Source organism: Bombina bombina, chromosome 3 (genome assembly GCF_027579735.1).
Source record: "Bombina bombina isolate aBomBom1 chromosome 3, aBomBom1.pri, whole genome shotgun sequence".
Lineage (NCBI taxonomy): Eukaryota > Metazoa > Chordata > Amphibia > Anura > Bombinatoridae > Bombina > Bombina bombina.
Genome location: NC_069501.1, coordinates 234843142 through 234862339, shown reverse-complemented (window position 1 = coordinate 234862339; position 19198 = coordinate 234843142). Strand labels below are relative to the sequence as shown.

The following is a 19198-nucleotide window of genomic DNA, read 5'->3' as shown; positions in this document are numbered from 1 at the left end:
TTGTTGAAGAAGCATCACTGTACTACTAGGAGCTAGCTGAAAACATTGGGTGAGCCAATAACAGTAGGCATATATGTGCAGCCACCAATCTAGCTCCCAGTAGTGCATTGCTGCAATTACGCAAATTAGGTAATGATTCAATGCAGGATTATACTTCTCTAAAGGAAGTCAAAGTGAAAAAGATATTGTATTATAAAATATTCCTATCAATTATATGAAAGAGGAGCATTTAGACTTGCCATTTTTATTTATTTTTTTGCCTTAATTTTGTTTACAATTAAAGTGAAGCTAATACTATAGTACAGGCTTTGTACTAATCATTGGTTGATAAGGACAACTGTCTCTGCTGTACTGTTGGAGAGGGAAATGCCTCTGTGAGTATGATAAGAAAACATTGGTTTATTCAGGACAAGAAAATTAGATTTTCAAAAAACAAAGGAAAAAAACAATAACAAACTAACAAACAAGCAAAAAAAATGCCCTATTTGAAAAGAAGCAAAGGAAAAATAGTACAATATAAAAATAGACTAAAATAGTAAAATGGCCAAAAAAATGTTAAAGTGCATAGTTTTTGTTCCTGAATGATAGTTCTATGCTCTCCCATTCATTCGAAGAAGAGGGCTGCCCTGTATTTGCAAGTTGTGCTTTTTTTCATGTCCAGTGATCCTAGAAGATTAAAGAGAGCTATAACACATGGAAAAGGGAGACTAATAAAAACAGTATTCAATAGGAGAAGATGAGGTTCCTGCACTAGTGATATTTAATTTGTCTTCAACATTTTGCACTACCACTTTGTATGGTCTAGAACAGAGGTTTTTAAAGTCTTAGGGGGTAGGCCACCTCTCTGATTAAATTTTCTAGACAGTGCCCCCTCCCCATAATAGATGTTACTTAAAGGTACATGAAACCCAAAAATTTTCTTTCATAATTCAGATAGAGAATACAATTTTAAAAAACTTTCTAATTTACTTCTATTATCTAATCTGTTTCATTCTCTTGGTATCATTTGTTGAAGGAGCAGCAATGCACTACTAGTTTCTAACTAAACACATAAGTGAGCCACCAATCAACAGCCACCAATGCAGCCACCAATCAACAGCTAGAACCTAGATTCTCTGCTGCTCATGAACTTGCCTAGATAAACCTTTTAGCAAATGATACCAAGAGAAGGAAGCAAATTAAATTATAGAAGTAAATTGGAATGTTGTTTAAAATTAAATTCTCTATTTGAATCATGAAAGAAAATTTTTGGGTTTCATGTCCCTTTAATTTTTTCACACATCTCTCACAAGCCGAATCTGCACAACCAAAAGAGAGCTTCACTCATGATTCAATTTACACTTTGTTTCTCCTGTGTTAAACGCAAGTTACTGATCAAGACAGCAAATGCGACACCGTCACTAAGCCTTTCTTCCACATATGTCCCACCTTTTGCCTTATTCCACCACAACGTTGACTCTTAAAAAAATGTTTTATGTTTTGCCAAATTCAGCACCTGCTTGTGGTTTCCAAAGAATAATGCTAAGTGTCACTGCTCCCACGCCTCCCCTTATATTCTCTAGCATCTGCCTAGGGAGGCCCACCTCACACTTTGAAAACCACTGGTCTAGAACCACCACTGATTATTCTTCTTCTAATAGAATATTCATAAAGGTTTATAATGCAGGAAATTATTTAAGCTGGCCAAATCAAGCCAAGCAGGTCTGGACATTGTTTTAAAATGTATCTCTTACAAAGGCAGGGTTCATTGGTTATAGAGAATAAGATGGTTTCCATGCATTGTAAAATACTTAAAATATAATGAGACTTTGCTCTGTGAGAATGTTTCTTTAATACAAAAGTATTAATGTGTTTGTTTGATGCCAGAACATAAGACAAAGGCACATGGGTCTCCTCCTATACTTGACTGGAAGACAGTGAACCAGAAGATGCCTTGGAGTATTGTCATCCTGCTGGGAGGTGGCTTTGCTCTGGCCAAAGGCAGTGAGGTAACTTGTTATTTTGATTTATCTCAATTATGTTTCATGCTCATATTTAAAAATACTGATATAAAAAGTAGAGAGTTACTGGCGTCTAACAGGTGTATTTGGGAGCAATGACTCTTCACCAGAGTGTTACAAGACGCTAGTCACCATGAACAGTGATAGCTATATGTTTAATAGCGTTTAAAATAACACCAAAATTCACAAGGTAGTTTGGTACCTTTACAGTTTGTAGAAAGATATCTGATTCATTCTATGGATTGTCTGTCCCCAAAGCAAGAGGTCTCAAGTCATTTCATAAGCAGGGTTAGCATTTCACCCACTTTTAGTGTAACAACAATAACTTGAGGTCAAACATTAACTAGAAGTCAAAATACATTTCTTACAACATTAATGTTTCTTGACAACCATAAAGTTTATAAAAACATATAGAGAAAGGTAGGGCCATTGAAAGTATACACTGACCCTATGTAAGTTTGCAGTCCCACTGAAGAATAATACAAAGGAGACAAGTGGAGTAACTTGTATGCTTCAGACTAATAAATACAATTAGTTAACTATTTATATTTTTCGTAAAACTGTTCATGACAAATAGATTCACCTTGGTGCTCAAAGGTTGCCTCCTACTTGCATGATCAGAGATAAACTCTGTTTTACCAATTGTTAGCAAAATACCTCAATTACATATATGCACAATACTGAGATAATGTTTGTCATTATTGTCTGATGTCACAAAGTCATTTAATGCATATACTATTTTAAGTTCAGTCCCCACATTGAAAGGCATTTTTATTTTGTTTTCTCAGTTGGCAAGTTTATAACAGTCTATAGCAGGGGTATCAAGCTCATTGTATCTGGGGGACACTGGCCAAGTGTTCTTCTTCTGGGGGCCATTTGAACAAAGTGAGTGCTCTGTAACTGGACATACTGGAAACTGGAAGTGACATTTACCCAAGTAGTAGTGCATGGTAGGAGTTATAGTCTACAATAGACATACACAGAGTATATTGATCATGTGAGTGCCAAGTGAAGTGAACATTCTGGAACTGAATAAAAAGTGACATTTATCGAAGCAGTGCATAATGGGAGTCTACACTGGACAATGCATGCCGGTCTTTATTTTTATCTTGTGAGTGCCTATATAGAAAAATTTGTTACACCTCTTAGAATCCTAAGAAAATTGATGGTGCAAAATTAATAATTTAACTAATAAACAAGAGAGGACCAAATTAAACTATGTTGAGGGCCTCATATGGTCCCAGAGCTGGTACTTTGAGACCACTGGTCTATAGGTATCAGTCATAAATTAGAGTAAGTTTGTAATCAGTATCAGCTGCTAGATTACGAGTTTTGCGTTATGAGTGAAAAAGCAGAATTATGGCCCATAACGCTTCTTTTTCCCTAACGCCGGTATTACAAGTCTTGTCGGTATAGGTGTACCGCACACCTTTTTGGCCGTCACGCAACGTCAGTACCGCACTTTTTAAAAAGTCCTTTTTCAATGGGACTTCCATAGCGCCGGTATTATGAGTTTTCCTGGGAGGCTAAAAAGTGAGCGGTACACCCTATAACGACAAGATCTGTACCGCCATCTAAAGTCAGTAGTTATGAGTTTTACGTTACAAAGCTGTACCATAAAACTCATAACTAAAGTGTTACAAAGTACACTAACACCCATAAACTACCTGTTAACCCCTAAAACGAGGCCCTCCTGCATCGCAAACACTATAATAAAATTATTAATCCCTAATCTGCCACTCCGGACATCGCCGCCACTATAATAAACCTATTAACCCCTAAACCACCGCCCTCCCACATCACAAACACTATTTAAATATTATTAACCCCTAAACCTCTGACCTCCCACATCACTAACACTACATACATATATTAACTCCTAATCCTAACCCTAATTTAACCCTAAATCTAACCCTAACCCTAATGTAACCCTAAGACTAACACCCCCTAACTTAAATATAATTAAAATAAATCTAAATAAACCTTACAATTATTAACTAAATAATTCCTATTTAAAACTAAATACAAACTTACCTGTAAAAAAAAACGAAGCTAGCTACAAAATAACTAATAGTTATATTGTAGCTGTCTTAGGTTTTATTTTTATTTCACAGGTAAGTTTGTATTTATTTTAACTAAGTAGTTATTAACTATTCACTAGCTACCTAGTTAAAAAAAAATACAAAGTTACCTGTAAAATAAAACCTAACCTGACTTACACTAAAACCTAACATTACAATGAAATGAAATAAATTAAACTAATAAAAACATAATTTATGTAAGAACTTACCTGATAAATTAATTTCTTTCATACTGGCAAGAATCCATGAGCTAGTGAAGTATGGGATATACAATCCTACCAGGAGGGGCAAAGTTTCCCAAACCTCAAATGCCTATACAACCCTCACCACACCCACAATTAAGTTTAACGAATAGCCAAGTAGTGGGGTGATAAAGAAAGGAGTAAAAAGCATCAACAAAGGAATTTGGAAATAATTGTGCTTTATACAAAAAAATCAAAACCACCATAAAAAAGGACTCTTCCCAATATGAAAGAAATTAATTTATCAGGTAAGTTCTTACATAAATTATGTTTTCTTTCATGTAATTGGCAAGAGTCCATGAGCTAGTGAAGATGTGGAACTCCACACAAGAGTCACTAGAGAGGGAGGGACAAAATAAAAGCAGACATTTTCCGCTGAAGAAAATTAATCCACAACCCAAAATATAAGTTAATTCTCATGAAATTAAAAGAAAAAACTTAAAACATAAGCAGAAGAATCAAACTAAAACGGCTGCCTAAAGAACCTTTCTACCAAAAACTGCTTCCGAAGAAGCAAATACATCAAAACGGTAGAAATTAGTAAAAGTATGTAAAGAAGACCAGGTTGCTGCTTTGCAAATCTGATCAACTGAAGCTTCATTCTTAAAAACCCACAAAGTGGAGACTGATCTAATAGAATGAGCTGTAAATCTCTGAGATGGGGCTTGACCCGACTCCAAATAAGCTTGATGAATCAAAGCTTTAACCACAATGCCAAGGAAATGGCAGAAGCCTTCTGACCTTTCCTAGAACTTAGAAAAAATATCAAATAGACTAAAAGTCTTCCTGAAATCTTTAGTAGCTTCAACATAATATTTCAAAACTCTTACCACATCCAAAGAATGTAAGGATTTCTCCAAAGAATTTTTAGGATTAGGACACAATTTCTCTATTAATGTTGTTAGAATTCACAACCTTAGGTAAGAATTTAAATGAAGTCCGCAAAACAGCCTTATCCTGATGAAAAATCAGAAAAAGGAGATTCACCAAAAAAGAGCAGATAATTCAGAAACTTTTCTAGCAGAAGAGATGGCCAAGAAGAACAACACTTTCCACAAAAGTAGTTAAATGTCCAAAAAATGCATAGGCTCAAATGGAGGAGCCTGCAAAGCCTTCAAAACCAAATTAAGACTCCAAGGAGGAGAGATTGATTTAATGACAGGCTTGATACGAACCAAAGCCTGTAGAAAACAGTGAATATCAGGAAGCTTAGCAATCTTTCTGTGAAATAAGGCAGAAAGAGCAGAGATGTATCCTTCATGGAACTTGCAGACAAAACCTTATCCAATCATCCTGAAGAAACTGAAAAATTCTAGGAATTCTAAAAGAATGCCAAGAGAATTTATGAGAAGAACACCATGAAATATAAGTCTTCAAACTCGATAATAAATCTTCCTTGAAACAGATTTACGAGCCTGTAACATAGTATTAATAACTGAGTCAGAGAAACCTCTATGACTAAGCACTAGGCGAACAATTTCACATTCCTTCAAATTTAATGATTTGAGATTATGATGGAAAAAACGGACCTTGAGACAGAAGAGGAAGGGAAGAGGCCAAGGTTGGCAACTGGACATCCGAGCAAGATCCGCATACCAAAACCTGTGAGGCCATGCTGGAACTACCAGCAATACAAACGACTGTTCCATGATGATTTTGGAAATCACTCTTGGAAGAAAAACTAGAGGCGGGAAATATAAGCAGGTTGATAACACCAAGGAAGTGTCAACGCATCCACTGCTTCCGCCTGAAGATCCCTGAAGCTGGACAGGCACCTGGGAAGTTTCTTGTTTAGATGAGAAGCCATCAGATCTATTTCTTGAAGACCCCACATCTGAACAATCTGAGAAAACACATCTGGATGGAGGGAACACTCCCCTGGATGTAAAGTCTGACAGCTGAGATAATCCGCTTTGAATTGTCTACAGGAGCTGGATTCCGCCCAAGAAAGTATCCAAGATACTTCTTTCATAGCTTGGGGACTGTGAGTCCCACCCTGATTATTGACAAATGCCGCAGTTGTGATATTGTCTGTCTGAAAAAAAAAATGAACAGTTCTCTCTTCAACAGAGGCCAAACCTGAAGAGCCCTGAAAATAGCACAGAGGTCTAAAATATTGATTGGTAATCTCACCTCTTGAGATTTCCAAACCCCTTGTGCTGTCAGAGATCCCCAGACAGCTCCCCAACCTGAAAGACTTGCATCTGTTGTGATCACAGTCCAGATTGGATGAACAAAAGAGGCCCCTTGAATTATACGGTGGTGGTCTAACCACCAAGTCAGAAAAAGTTGAACATTGGAATTTAAGGATATTAATTGTGATATCCTTGTAAAATCCCTGCATCATTGGTTCAGCATACAAAGCTGGAGAGGTCTCATATGAAAACAAGCAAAGGAGATTGTGTCCGATGCTGCAGTCATGAGACCTAAAACTTCCATGCACATAGTTACTGAAGGGAATGACTGAGACTGAAGGCTCCGAGAGGCTGCAACCAATTTCAAATGTCTCTTGTCTGTAAGAGACAAAGTCATAGACACTGAATCTATCTAACCTAAAAAGGTTACCTTTGTCTGAGGAATCACAAAACTTTTTGGTAAATTGATTCTCCAACCATGTCTTTGAAGAAACAACAGTAGATGATTCATGTGAGATTCTGCAGAACGTAAAGAACGTAAAGACTGAGCAGGTACCAAGATATCGTCCACATAAGGAAACACTGCATCCCGCTCTCTGAATACAGAGAGTAAGACACCGAGAACCTTTGAAAAAGATTTCTTAGAGCTGTCGCTAGGCCAAAAGGAAGAGCAACAAATTGGTAATGCTTGTCTACAAAAGAGAATCTCAGGAACTGATAGCGATCTGTATGAATCGGAATATGAAGATATGCATCCAGTAAGTCTTTTGTGGACATATAATGCCCTTGCTGAACAAAAAGGCAGAAATAGACCTTATAGTCACAAAGATGGTACTCTTACATATTGATTCAAAATTTTTAGATCCAAAACTGGTCTGAATTAATTTTCTTTCTTTGGGACAATGAATAGATTTCAATAAAACCACAGACCCTGTTCCTGAAACGGAACTGGCATGATTACCCCAGATAACTCCAGGTCTGAAACACACTTCAGGAAAGCCTGAGCCTTTACTGGGTTTGCTGGAATGCATGAGAAAAAAAAATCTTCTCACAGACGGTCTTACTCTGAATCCTATTCTGCACCCCTGAGAGACAATATTCTGAATTCAAAGATTTTGGACCGAATTGATCCAAACTTCTTTGCAAAAACTCAATCTGCCCCCTACCAGCTGAGCTGGAATAAGTACCGCACCTTCATGCGGACTTGGGGCTGGCTTTGATCTCTTAAATGGCTTGTATTTATTCCAAATTGAAGAAATCTTCCAATTGGAAACAGATTACTTGGGGAAGAATTAGGTTTCTATTCCTTTTTTTTAGGAATGAAAACGATTAGAAGCTTTAGATTTACCCTTAGGTCTTTTATCCTGAGGCAAGAAAACGCCCTTCCCCCCAGTGACAGTTGAAAATATCGAATCCAACTGAGAACCAAATAATTTATTACCTTGGAAAAAAGGAGATAGCAATCTGGACTTAGAAGTCATATCAGCATTCCAAGATATAAGCCACAAAGCTCTTCTAGCTAAAATAGCTAAATACATAGATTTAATATCAATTTTGATGATCTCAAAAAATGGCATCACAAATTAAGTTATTAGCATGTTGAATCAAGTTAACAATGCTAGATAAATCATGAGCCAATACTTGTTGCGCTAAAGCTTCCAAACAAAAAGTTGAAGCAGCTGCAACATCAGCCAAAGAAATTGCAGGCCTAAGAAAATCACCTGAATATAAATAAGCTTTCCTTAGATAAGATTCAAGTTTCCTATCTAAAGGATCTTTAAAAGAAGTACTATCTTCCGTATGAATAGCAGTACTTTAGCAAGAGTAGAGATAGCCCTATTAACTTTGGGGATCTTAAAACTCCAATCCAACTGCTGGCAAAGGATACAATTTTTTAAACCTTAAAGGAGGAATAAAAGAAGTACCAGACCTATTCTATCCCTTAGAAATCATATCAGAAATAGCATTAGGAGCTGGAAAAACCTCTGGAATAACCACAGGAGGTTTATAACAGAAATTAAACTTACTAGTTTTAATATCAAGAGGACTAGTCTCCTCATTAATATCCAATAAAAAGCAACACTTCTTAACATAGAACAAATGTACTCCATTTAAAATAAAAAAGTAGTTTTGTCAGTGTCAATATCTGAGGAAGGATCTTTTAAATCAGATAGATCCTCATCAGAGGAGGATAATTCAGTATGTTGTCGGTCATTTGAAATTTCATCAACTTTATGAGAAGTTTTAAAAGACCTTTACATTTATTAGAAGGCGGGATGGCAGACAAAGCCTTCTGAATAGAATCAGCAATAAATTCTTATAAGTTCACAGGTATATCATGTACATTAGATGTTAAAAGAACAGCAACAGGCAATGTCCTATTACTGATGGACATATTCTCTGCATGTAAAAGTTTATCATGACAACTTATTACAAACCACAGCTGGAGATATAATCTCCACAAGATTACAACAAATGTACTTAGCTTTGGCCTTCGCGAGCCTAATTCTGCCCGTGAATTTAAAAAGACAGTCAATTGAAAAAAGACTAAACCCCAGGTAAGAAATATATTTTCCTAAAAAATGCATTTCCCAGATATGAAACTGACAGTCTGCAAAAGGAAATATACTGAAACCTGAATCATGGCAAATATAAGTACAATACATATATTTAGAACTTTATATAAATACATAAAGTGCCAAACCATAGCTGAGAGTGTCTTAAGTAATGAAAACATACTTACCAAAGACACCCATCCACATATAGCAGATAGCCAAACCAGTACTGAAACGGTTATCAGTAGAGGTAATGGAATATGAGAGTATATCGTCGATCTGAAAAGGGAGGTAGGAGATGAATCTCTACGACCGATAACAGAGAACCTATGAAATAGATCCCCGTGAGGAAAACCATTGCATTCAATAGGTGATACTCCCTTCACATCCCTCTGACATTCACTGTACTCTGAGAGGAATCGGGCTTCAAAAATTCTGAGAAGCGCATATCAACGTAGAAATCTTAGCACAAATTTACTTCACCACCTCCATAGGAGGCAAAGTTTGTAAAACTGAATTGTGGGTGTGGTGAGGGGTGTATTTATAGGCATTTGAGGTTTGGCTCAAACACACTAATGAAGCCCTTGATTAATCACATTAGGTATGCTTGAGACAACACCTGTTTTGCATATTTGTGCTGTTGTGAGGGATTCTATTCAGGGGGTTGAATAAATTTTGAGACTGCAGAATTCATTCAAAGTTGCATTTTCAGTTGAATTTGGAGAAAGCACTAAAAAATTTGTTGTGTTGAGCTATTTCAATTACTTTTGTTAGATTTGTTCATTGCAAACAGCTGAAAGTCTGTAAATTTTGACAATAAACCTGATTTGCAATGGGGGTTGAATAATTTTGATATATATATATATATATATATATATATATATATATATATATATATATATATATATGTGTGTGTGTGTGTAAATTTAAATAGATATATAGGTATAGATATATATTTTACAAAAAAAATATTTTATATATTAAACACATATAGAATAACACAGGAATGTATTCCTAACTCATTTTGTGTCTCGCACAGCTGGTCTAACAGTATGGGCTAGATTACAAGTGGAGCGCTAATTTATCGCACGCCCATAAACAGGAAAATTTGCCTATTTACGGCTGCACGATAAATAACCAGCCATTTTAAGTGTCTCACGGCATGAGAACGAGCCTATGGAAGTGTGCTCTTGTGAGCGCAAAGCTTCATGCAATACAAACGTGAGGTCACATTCGCATTGCACCTAACTTGTAATACCAGTGCACATTTGCGTGCGCTGGTATTACTAAGTGGAGCACAAATATCACTCTTGCGAAAGTGATATTTTGCACTCCTCTTCTGGCCCTAATCTGGCGCATAAGCGATTACTGTTAGTTTTTTTTACAGCACACCCCATAGAAGTATTTGTGGAGAGGAAATTAGCACGGGGAAAGGAGAGGTGTTGAGTCCAATGGGGACTTTGTTTATTGGTTTTTAATTTGCTAAACTATAGACCATAATTTGTAGTAATCGCTACGCTAAATAATTAAATTGAGCTGAGAGTTTGCATTTGTGAAAGCGATACTTTGTAGAGGATGTTACTAAATTGGTAAAGTTACTTTATTGTGTAGAAGTATCTGTGAATTATGAGTTAGCCGCTTGGGCAGCATACTTAATTAGAAGGATTATTCAGGGAATTTGAACAATACAAATTAAGTAAAATTAAAGGTACAGTAAAGGTAAAATCTAATTTAAATGGATTGGATAGAGCATATAATTTTAAACAACTGTCCAATTTACTTATATTATCAATTTTACTTTGTTTTTTAGCATCATTTGTTAAAAAGATAATTCTAGGGGAGCTCAGGAGCGTGCATGTGTCTTTAGTCATTGACAGCAGTTAGCAACAATGTTTGTATCAATGTTATACATAGTTACATACACTGAAGCCACAGAATGCTACAAAGACTCTCTAGCAGCAAAGTTTGCAACTGTGAATAACATTGCTATAAACATTGATGCAAACACTGCTGCCAGATAGCTAAAGACCCATGCATGCTCCTGAGCTCACCAAGGCCCCAATATTCAAAGCATAGACAAACTGACGAGAAACTGCCTTTCTGGCCTCTTTGGCCTCACAGTTCATCAGTCTTACAATATTTCTTTTTAAAGTGGGCGGACCTACAAAGTGCTGGCGAGTGACGATGTGCCTCCCATAGGATATAATGGGGATCGCAATGTCAGCTAAAGATCAGCTTTTTATGCTCTGCTCAGCTGAAGCCCCTGATGAAATTTCTGCTTTGTCGATGTATGCAGTTTTAAATTATCAAGAATAAAGTTTGCTGTTTTTTATCTACTTGGACTCACAATCCGATTTTCTTCTTTCTTGAAAGATCACTGACATTGCCACTTGTCAGTGCTTTCTGCAACAAAGAGAGGGGCGTATTTGAAGTGTTCCTACACATCGCAGACAGTGTGCTTTCCGAAACTGAACATGGTTTATATGTCAGAACACTTCAAATATTGCCTGTGTGACCTAACTCCAACTATACCACCGCTAACGACCTCACACTAGAAAGTCTCGCCACTGAAAAGGTGGCGAGACAAACATGGCTGACATCCTACTTGTAAACTGTACTTCAGAGATTGTAATATATTGCACTGCTGGCGATGTATTCCAATCAAAGTACAGGTTACTCCCTCTGGAAAGCTCAGCTAACTCCCATAAGACACCTACACCTAAGTCATACTCTAGCTATACTCCCCCTGGAATGCCCAGCTAACTCCTTAATAACACCTACACCTACGTCACGTCTTTAAGGGACAGTCTAGTCAAAATTAAACTTTCATGATTCAGATAGGGCATGTGATTTTAAACAACTTTCCAATGTACTTTTATCATTAAATTTGCTTTGTTCTCTTGGTATTCTTTGTTGAAAGCTAAACCTAGATAGACTCATATGCTGATTTCTAAAACCTTGAAGGCCGCCCCTTATTTCAATGCATTTGGCAGTTTTTCACAGCTAGAGGACGTAAGTTCATGTAAGCCATACAGATAACATTGTGACCACGCTCATAAATTTACAAGTTAGAGGACACTGATTGGCTAAATGTAATGTGGGGGCAGTCTGCTAAGGCTTAGATACAAGGTAATCACAGAGGTAAAAAGTATATTAATATAACTGTATTGGTTATGAAAGGAATGGTTAATAAAGGGATTATCTATATTTTTAAACAATAACTATTCTGGAGTAGACTGTCCCTTTAAAGGGACAGTCAACACCAGAATTTTTGTTCTTTTAAAAGATAGATAATCCCTTAATTATCAATTCCCAAGTTTTGCATAACCAACACAGTTATAATTATACACGTTTTACCTCTGTAACTACCTTGTATCTAAGCCTCAGCAGACTGCCCCCTTATTTCTGTTCTTTTGACAGACTTGCATTTTAGCCAATCAGAGCTGTCTCCATGGTTAATTCACGTGCATGAGCTCAATGTTATCTATATGAAACACGTGAACTAATGCCCTCTAGTGGTGAAAAACTATCAAAATGCATTTAGATTAGAGGCGGCCTTCAAGGTCTAAGAAATTAGCATATGAACCTCCTAGGTTTAGCTTTCAACTAAGAATACCAAGAGAACAAAGCAAAATTGGTGATAAAAGTAAAAAAGTTTTTTTGCACTTGACTGTCCCTTTAATTACACTCTCCTGAAACGCTCAGCTAACTCCCACACACCGCCTACACCTACGTCATGTCTTCCCTATACTCCCCCTGGAACGCCTGGCTAACTCTCACAGAACACCTTCACCTACGTTATGTCTGCAATCTACCTGATTAATATAATATACAAAAAGTATGCAAAAAAATAAAAACCTTGGTTACATAACTAATAATTAATACTATTATAATAACATGAGATATCTTTAGTTTTAGTGTTTTAATTAGTCTGGTCCAATTTTTTATTCTTTGTGAATAAATGTGTTTTAATCAGTATTCCACTAAAGATTACATACATTTGATTTAGTACAGATTCACATAACTAATACTTATCTAGCTAAAGTGCAGTAATTACTGGCTCTTTCTAGGCCATAACTAATGCTGCAATTTCACAACATGGCTGTAAGACTAACTACGTTAACATTAAATTTATTTCAATCGCTTATTGTGTAACAACTTGGTTTAATAATAATTTTGTAAACAACCACTAGGTGGCAATAAATTAGCTTTTAGATGATGCACAACAGGTGCTTTGTAGATAACTATTTACTGGCAGATGTGGTGTGTGTATATATGTGTGTATATGTACTGTATATATTTATATGATCTATTCAGACTTCATTAAATTGAAAGGTACAGTACTAAAACACAAGTGTTAAAATTGTGTATAAAAGCAGATAGCTAACCTGAACTTTTATTGATGGATAAAATTACAAACACTTTAGGACATACAAAGTCAAATAACTACATTAAGTATTTTGTAAATAACAAGCATCTGGCAGATTTTATACAGATACATATTCTAAAAAAAAAAAATCAGATTGCAGTGTTTGGTTACAAATGTTACTTTAGTAAACCGGCAATCAGCCAACACCGTAAGCAGGCGGACAGACATCACCGCAATTCAACCCGATCGAGTATGATCGGGTTGATTGACACCCCCCTGCTGGCGGCCAATTGGCCGCGATTCTGCAGGGGGCGGCGTTGCACCAGCAGCTCTTGTGAGCTGCTGGTGCAATGCTGAATACGGAGAGCGTATTGCTCTCTGTATTCAACGAGGTCTGGCGGACCTGATCCGCACTGTCAGATCAGGTCCGCCAGACCTTGATAAATAGAGGCCTTTGTTTCTAGTAAGAAAGGCTGCTAGATGTTCTGTGAATTGTTCTGTCGAGAACTCCAAAAAATAGAAAACTCCAATATGACGTCACTTCCGGTGACTCTTCTATCTTCACTGTCTATTTTGCCTCTGTCTGGGTGTTGCACCGCCGATCCTCTGGCATCCACCCCAAGTGAACCTTCGCCCCCCATGAACCTTCCAGGCGGAGGCAAAATAGATAGTGAAGCTAGGCGATTACAGTGCCCATCTGATTGGTCCGTGTCTCAGGGAGTGACAGGATTCACAATCAGATGTATGTAATCACCGGAAGTGACTTCATCTTGGAATTTTCGATTCCTTGGAGTTTTCGATAGAACAACTGCGACAATATTTTGCAGAGAAGGAATTTGAGAATAACGTTGCTGCAGAGTTGTCTTTAATATTTCAATTCCCATTTTTTATTTTTGAATTTTTAATAAATGTTAAGTTGTAAACACAGTAAATCACAAACTTGAGTAACATTTAAAGAATAAACAACTTACCTATTTATGGACTTAGAAATACATGTGTTGCGCAGCACACTATTAGTGGGTTTTTGTACCTACTTGGTTAACAATTTTCATGTAAGTCTGTAGTGGATCCTTATTATTAGCAGGTATTTGTAGAGCGCCAACAGATTCCGCAGCGCTATGACATAGGTGTTATACAAAATAACATTTACAGTGGTCAAGTGGGTAGAGGGCCCTGCCAAGAGTTGCACTGTTGTAGTAGGCTCTTTTGAATGTGAACTACAAATAGCTGGGCTCATAGGCTTACATGCTATTGGGTTTAAGGGGATAGCAGGGGAGATAGGAAGGTTAGTGTAGGTTTTATGCATCCCTGAATAGTACAGTCTTCAGGGAGCGCTTGAAGCTTTCAAAACTAGGGGAGAGTCTTGTGGAGCGTGGCAGAGAGTTCCATAAGTTGGGAGCCAGTCTGGAGAAGTCCAGTAAATGGGAATGTGAGGAGGTGACAAGAGAGGAGGAGAGTAGGAGGTCATGAGCAGAGCGAAGGGGACGGGAGGGAGAGTATCTGGAGACAAGGTCTGAGATGTAGGGGGGAACAGTTCATTTGAGCTGTCAGAGACATTCATTATGGATGGTTAAGGAGCTAGGCAGCAGCTAGGGGGACCAGAGAGGATGGAGTTACAGTAGTCGAGGCGGGAAAGGATGAAAGAGTGGATTAAAATCTTAGTTGTGTTTTATGCAAGGAAATGTCTAATTTTAGAGATTTTTTTAGGTGGAAGCGGCAGGCTTTAGCCAAGGACTGAATGTGAAGAGTGAAAGAGAGATCTGAGTCGTGTGACCCCAAGACATCGGGCATGTCGGGTTGGGGTAATGATGGAGTTATCAACCGTTATAGAGAAATGGGCGGTGGAGATTTTGGAAGAAGGGAGGAAAATAAGGAGCTCCATTTTGGAGAGATTTAGCTTGAGGTAGTGAGAGGACATCCAAGGTGAGATATGAGAGAGACAGTTAGTGACACAGGTTAGCAAGGAAGGAGATAGTTATGGTGCAGAGAGGTAGCTTTGAGTGTCTACAGCATACAAATGATAATTAAACTTGTGGGAATTTATTAAGGAACCTAATGATGACGTGTAGATTGAGAAGAGAAGGGGACCGAGGGCAGAGCCTTGCGGTACCCCAACAGAAAGAGGTAATGGGGCAGAGGATACCCCAGAGAAGTCTACACTAAAGGTACAGTTAGACAGAAAGGAAGAGAACCACAAGAGAGTAGTGTCGCAGATGTCGAAGCAATGGAGGGTTTGGAGCAAAAGAGGGTGGCTGCAGACAGATCAAGGAGGATAGTAGAGAGAAGTGGCCTTTGGATTTTGCTGTAAGTAGGTCATTGGTAACCTTAATAATTGCTGTCTCTGTGGAGTGTAGAGGGCGGAATCCAGATTGCAGTGGGTCAAGGAGGGAGTTTAATGTAAGGAAATGGGATTGAAGTGCATATACTAGCTTTTCAAGAAGCTTTGACGCAAGAGGGAGTAGTGAAATAGGGCGGTAGTTGGATGGGGAGGTTGGATCGAAAGAGATTTTTTTGAGGATAGGTGTGACCAGTGCATGTTTAAGAGATGAGGGAAATATACCAGTGCTGAGGGAGAGGTTGAAGATGTGTGTGAGTATAGGGGTAAGGATAGAAGTGAGAGAGGGGAGTAGTTGTGAGGGGATGGGGTAAAGGGGACAGGTAGTGAGGTGAGAGGATAGTATAAGGGAAGAAACTTATTCTTTTGTAACAGGGGTAAAAGAGCTAAATTTTTGGCTATGTGTATTTTAGATGATCGTGATTTTTTGGGGGGTGGGAGACCGGTAGTATGTTGAGAGCCAATTTCATTTCTGATGGAGTTGATTTTGTTGTTGAAGTAGCTGGCAAAATCTTGAGCTGGGAGAGAAGTTGTAGTGGGAGGTGGCATGGGCAGAGAAGAGTATTGAATGTGGAGAACAAACGTTTTTGGTTTGAAGAAAGAATAGAGATAAGAGAAGAGAAGTAATGTTGCTTATATAGATTAAGGACAGAATAGTAAGTGTTCAAGATGAACTTAGAGTGAAGAAAGTCAGCTGAAGGACTGAAGATGAGTGTATGATTTCCGAGCTATGGTAGGTGGGGCCAGAATGTCAAGGACCGATGTAAGGGTGGAGTTATAGAGGCAGATAGATTTATCAGGGCAGGAAAAGGAGGGAATGGAAGAGAGGAGAGGTAAGAGAGAGCTAGCGAGCTGTTGCTGATCTAATGACTTGATTCTTCTGTGTAGTTTGGTGTGAGGGGTAGAAGAAGGGAAAGTTGTAGGGAGGCAAGTGATGTTACAAGTGAGGAGGTGATGGTCAGAAAGAGGAAAATGGTAGTTTGTGAAGTTTGAGATAGTGCATCGATAGCTGACAATCAGATCAAGGGAGTGACCATCTTTGTGAGTGGGAGAGTCAGTCCATTGTAACAGGCCCCAGCAGCCAGGGTCGGCTCTAAGGGGGGGCATTGGGGGGCTGTGCCCCCCAGGGCAAAAGAAGTGATTTAAAAAAAAATGATATATATATTTTTTTTTTACATTTTAAAAGTGACGGAACGTCCAGGGTCCCAAATGTCGCATCAAGCATTTGCAGCCACTGGACCGTGGAGATCCGCCACTGGAGGGCCCAGCTAATCTCTTTACTCTCCTCTATTTACAACCAGATAACAAATAAAGTTGCATTTCCCTGCTGGTGCTCTCACAGTTAACCTAGGGCTTGCAATGCCCCTCCTCCTGCTAACCCACTTACTACAGAGCTGAAGTGAGATGATGACATCATCAGACCTCTGCAGGAAGTGCTGGGAGAAGCTAACAGTCAGTGAGAGGGAAGGCAGAAGTAATTTTGTGAAAACACAGCCGTATAACCAATGTGTGTGTGAGAGTAGTATTCCTTCCCTATTGTACTTTATATCCTGGCAGACACAGATAAAGAAGCAAATTGGGAATTCCTTGGTTTCCCCACTGCAGGTCACACAAAACAAGTGTGCATTGTGCCTGCTTTATCTGCAGTGATCAGTGTAAAATGTGTGTCAGATTATAGGTGCTCAAATACACACATTTCAAATGTAGCTGTGGGACAATGAGTGAAATAGCCTTGTGTTTATTATTTACATGTTTCAAAACATCTCCTATTTGTCCCCAAAGTTGTTATATATATATATATATATATATATATACACACACACACATACATACACACAATACACACACTGTGTGTGTATATATATATATATATATATATATATATATATATATATTGTTTGTGTGTATATGTATATATATACAGGGAGTGCAGAATTATTAGGCAAGTTGTATTTTTGAGGATTAATTTTATTATTGAACAACAACCATGTTCTCAATGAACCCAAAAAACTCATTAATATCAAAGCTGAATAGTTTTGGAAGTAGTTTTTAGTTTGTTTTTAGTTATAGCTATTTTAGGGGGATATCTGTGTGTGCAGGTGACTATTACTGTGCATAATTATTAGGCAACTTAACAAAATCAAATATATACCCATTTCAATTATTTATTTTTACCAGTGAAACCAATATAACATCTCAACATTCACAAATATACATTTCTGACATTCAAAAACAAAACAAAAACAAATCAGTGACCAATATAGCCACCTTTCTTTGCAAGGACACTCAAAAGCCTGCCATCCATGGATTCTGTCAGTGTTTTGATCTGTTCACCATCAACATTGCGTGCAGCAGCAACCACAGCCTCCCAGACACTGTTCAGAGAGGTGTACTGTTTTCCCTCCTTGTAAATCTCACATTTGATGATGGACCACAGGTTCTCAATGGGGTTCAGATCAGGTGAACAAGGAGGCCATGTCATTAGATTTTCTTCTTTTATACCCTTTCTTGCCAGCCACGCTGTGGAGTACTTGGACGCGTGTGATGGAGCATTGTCCTGCATGAAAATAATGTTTTTCTTGAAGGATGCAGACTTCTTCCTGTACCACTGCTTGAAGAAGGTGTCTTCCAGAAACTGGCAGTAGGACTGGGAGTTGAGCTTGACTCCATCCTCAACCTAAAAAGGCCCCACAAGCTCATCTTTGATGATACCAGCCCAAACCAGTACTCCACCTCCACCTTGCTGGCGTCTGAGTCGGACTGGAGCTCTCTGCCCTTTACCAATCCAGCCACGGGCCCATCCATCTGGCCCATCAAGACTCACTCTCATTTCATCAGTCCATAAAACCTTAGAAAAATCAGTCTTGAGATATTTTTTGGCCCAGTCTTGACGTTTCAGCTTGTGTGTCTTGTTCAGTGGTCGTCTTTCAGCCTTTATTACCTTGGCCATGTCTCTGAGTATTGCACACCTTGTGCTTTTGGGCACTCCAGTGATGTTGCAGCTCTGAAATATGGTCAAACTGGTGGCAAGTGGCATCTTGGCAGCTGCACGCTTGACTTTTCTCAGTTTATGGGCAGTTATTTTGCGCCTTGGTTTTTCCACACGCTTCTTGCGACCCTGTTGACTATTTTGAATGAAACGCTTGATTTTTCGATGATCACGCTTCAGAAGCTTTGCAATTTTAAGAGTGCTGCATCCCTCTGCAAGATATCTCACTATTTTGACTTTTCTGAGCCTGTCAAGTCCTTCTTTTGACCCATTTTGCCAAAGGAAAGGAAGTTGCCTAATAATTATGCACACCTGATATAGGGTGTTGATGTCATTAGACCACACCCCTTCTCATTACAGAGATGCACATCACATAATATGCTTAATTGGTAGTAGGCTTTCGAGCCTATACAGCTTGGAGTAAGACAACATGCATAAAGAGGATGATGTGGTCAAAATACTCATTTGCCTAATAATTCTGCACTCCCTGTA

General features: G+C 38.2%; 1 protein-coding gene across 1 annotated transcript in view; it reads left to right on the top strand.

The window, feature by feature from the left end:
* Window positions 1-19198, top strand: part of SLC13A2 (solute carrier family 13 member 2) — a 126133-nt gene that overhangs the window by 83044 nt on the left and 23891 nt on the right. The window contains exon 9 of the mRNA XM_053704591.1: window positions 1867-1988. Coding sequence (XP_053560566.1) covers window positions 1867-1988 — 122 coding nt within the window. The remainder of the gene's footprint in view (window positions 1-1866; window positions 1989-19198) is intronic.